Source organism: Fragaria vesca, linkage group LG4, assembly GCF_000184155.1.
Source record: "Fragaria vesca subsp. vesca linkage group LG4, FraVesHawaii_1.0, whole genome shotgun sequence".
Taxonomy (NCBI): Eukaryota; Viridiplantae; Streptophyta; class Magnoliopsida; order Rosales; family Rosaceae; genus Fragaria; species Fragaria vesca.
In genome coordinates this window covers 408,351-411,456 of record NC_020494.1, presented here as the reverse complement: position 1 = coordinate 411,456, position 3,106 = coordinate 408,351, and the positions used below count along the sequence as shown (strand labels likewise).

Sequence of the window (3,106 nt, the reverse complement as noted above, 5' to 3'; positions counted from 1 at the left end):
AAACTCTGCTCCCTCAGTAGAAGTTCACTGCCTCCTCCCCCCCCCCCCCCCCCCCCCAATAAAACATTTTTCATCATTACTGCCCTTAAATAAGGTTTTATTGACCTCAGTAAAAATTTACTGCCCTCCAGTAAAACATTTTTCATCATTACTGCCCCTTAATTAAACTTCAACGATGGTGCAGTATACTTCCGGCAAGGTCTGATGATATTTTTTTTTAAAAATCCGGCGAGATTCCGGTGACATTTAAAAAAATCCGACGAAATTCCGACAGCCGGCGAAATTCCAGTGATCGGAGTCCAGTGAGGTTCTGGCCAAATCTTCTCTCTCTTCCATTTTCTCTCTGTGCATGTTTAACTGGTGAGGGCAAAATAGTCCTAAAATAATATTGCTTGTTAAGACTTTAAGTAAAGATTTGTTCATTTGGGCACAAATAGAGGTACCTTATATTCAAATGGGCACATAAAAAAAATTGTTATTGAAATGGGCAATGAATGGCTAACATTAGTACTAAAAGGACATTTTCTCTAATAAGGATCTTATGGGTGTGATGAATTGGGTACGGATAATACCCGTGGGTACCCAGATAACACCCACAATCTGTTTCTCGTTCTCTCCTCAGATAACTCATCTTATTTATTCTATTTAAATAAGATGTATATATATATAAACATACTATTCTATTTATTATCAATCCACCTAATGTTATTTGAATCTCAACTGAAAATTTTATTATTAAAGAATCAAGTGTGAGTTGCTAACTAACATTTTCATTCTTCCAAGCAAACTGTGCCATGAGTACAAGAAAAGTCAATAAAGATATAAGAACATAATAGAGGTCAAAGCAAGATGGTGGTTGTGTTCTACATGTTTGAGTTTTTGTATAACATATTTGGATCATCTCAGGAGATCAATTTCTTATAAAGTTTTGATCTTTTCAAGTTTCAAAAGAAACTTGAATTTTTGCTAGGACCTGGCAATCTGAGCCATCTCTAATGGAAACACTGAGACACCGTAGACCCTCAAAGAGAAGATACAGAATACTCCCATCAAGTTTCTCTGGTTCATCTCAAGAACAGGTTAGTTTCATTTGTGGATACATTGACTATTGGCTGATGATCCATTCAAACTCATTTCATTGGTATTTTCTGGTTTCGTACACACTTGTTCTTTAATGGCATGGCTTTCTGTACTTATCATGTAGAGGGATTGTGTTTTGTTTGTGACAGAGAAATTTACTATGGAAGATCTTGAAAAAAGTATCTTTGAAGTTCAACAAATTTGTCACGGTTGAAAAGTTGAAAGCCATAGTAGTACACAGAAAGAGAAGCAATTCAGGTAAGTTCCAGGAGCCTCTTATGGATAGTATCAATCATAATGGGATTGAAGAAGACCAAATACCATTTGATCAAGTCATTCAGAAGGTACCCAAATCCCAAAAACTTCACCACAATTCAAGGAGAATGAAAATATATGTCAAAATCCCATCAAACCAGAAGACCAGTGTATTTGAAGCAAAAGAGTTCCATATCATTAATGACATCAAATCCATGATTCAGTTGAAGGAGGGGATCCTATCAAATCAGTACACTTTGGTTCATGGTGGAAATCTTCTACAAGATTACAGGTCGTTGGCCTCACTTAACATTCATACAGAATCCACCCTTCATATGATTTTCAACCCAAGAGATGTGATGTTAATTTTTGTGAAAATACCAAGTGGGAAGATCGTTCAATTTGAAGTTAAGGTCCTGTACACTATCCGTGATGTCAAGCAGATTGTTGAGAGCTTTATAGGGTGTTCAGTTGTTGAATGTAGTATGGTTTATGAAGGAATTGAGCTACAAGATTTGAAGACCTTAGCTTTCTACAGCATTGAAGAAAATTCCACTCTAGAGGTGAAGCCTTATTGGATTCAGATATTTGTCAAGACATGGAGTGGAAAAACCATTACACTTGATGTGACGCAATCGAATACTGTAAGAGAGGTTAAGGAGAAGATATTTTGTAAGGTTAGAGTGCCAGTTATGCATCAGAGTATCGTATTTGCTGGAAAACGCCTTCAAGATAAACGCTCTCTTTCAAGTTACAACATTCACAAACAGTCCACTCTCCACATGGTTATGGCTTGGTGAAACAAATTCCACCACACATTATGAGATTGAGTCCTGGTCCTTTTTGAGTTTGATAAAGATGCAACACTGGTTGTAAACTTGTGTACAGAACAAAGTCTGTGTGCAGAACACAGTAGATTTACATTTGCAAATAAGTTCATCTATTTTGAGTTTTGATTCATGCGTTGGAACAGACTACAATGTTTTGGCTAGAGAAGAACCACATATGTAAGATTGGAACAGGTTTTGACTGGTAAACTGATGGTATAACAAAGATATTTTAAGTGAGTGACAGAGTGATCCAAAACAAGGCTGTTGTAGATTACAAATTGCAACTAATATTTTTCTTTTCTAATGTACAAACTGGAAAACAATTAACTGCATAACAATTAATCAAATCTCACTTGGAGCTTTACAAATCTGAAAATTATACAGCGCACCCACCCGGGTGCGCCGCGCACCCGTCCATCTCCGCCGTCCATTTTGAAAAAGTCAAAAGTCCGCGTCAAATAGACGGCGGAGATGGACGGGTGCGCGTCGCACCCGGGTGCGCTGAATACGCTCTCGTGTTCTTCACTGTTTGAGACTGAAGAGGCATCGGTGCGAGTAATTTTTCAGTGCTCCCGAACCCTAAACCTAATTTTTCAGTGCTCCCGAAGGACCACGTGACAGTCTGACGTGGTCCTCCACTCCATTCAATTTTGACATGTGGATTTTCATAATAAAAAACTATTTTAGCGATTTTGTCAAAGACCATTTTGGGTTTCTTATTGATTTTTTAAACCCTAAACCATATATCCTAATAAACCTATACCCTAACCATATACCCTATACCCTAACCCCTAAATCTTATACCCTAAACCCTAGGTCAAACTCATAAAAGACCCATGACAGTCATTTTACAAAATATAGAAAAGAATTGAAATTTGTTTAGTCATTGTGGTTTGAAGTCGACGTCTGTTTAATCCTTATGGTTTTATTTTAATCTGAAT

General features: G+C 37.2%; 1 protein-coding gene across 1 annotated transcript; it reads left to right on the top strand.

Moving 5' to 3' along the window:
* The first annotated feature begins 805 nt into the window (after positions 1-805).
* Positions 806-2,179, top strand: LOC101305453 (polyubiquitin-like). The gene is made up of 2 exons (XM_004296335.1): positions 806-1,079; positions 1,230-2,179. Exons 1-2 carry the CDS (start codon positions 996-998, stop codon positions 2,133-2,135), a joined length of 990 nt encoding a protein of 329 aa, XP_004296383.1. The 5' UTR covers positions 806-995; the 3' UTR covers positions 2,136-2,179.
* Positions 2,180-3,106: the final 927 nt, after the last annotated feature.

Excerpts from the sequence above, each read along its gene's own strand:
- LOC101305453 (XM_004296335.1), top strand. The coding sequence starts at position 996 with ATGGAAACACTGAGACACCGTAGACCCTCAAAGAGAAGATACAGAATA. Across the intron at positions 1,080-1,229 it reads CTGGTTCATCTCAAGAACAG|AGAAATTTACTATGGAAGAT; the intron begins GTTAGTTTCATT and ends TGTTTGTGACAG.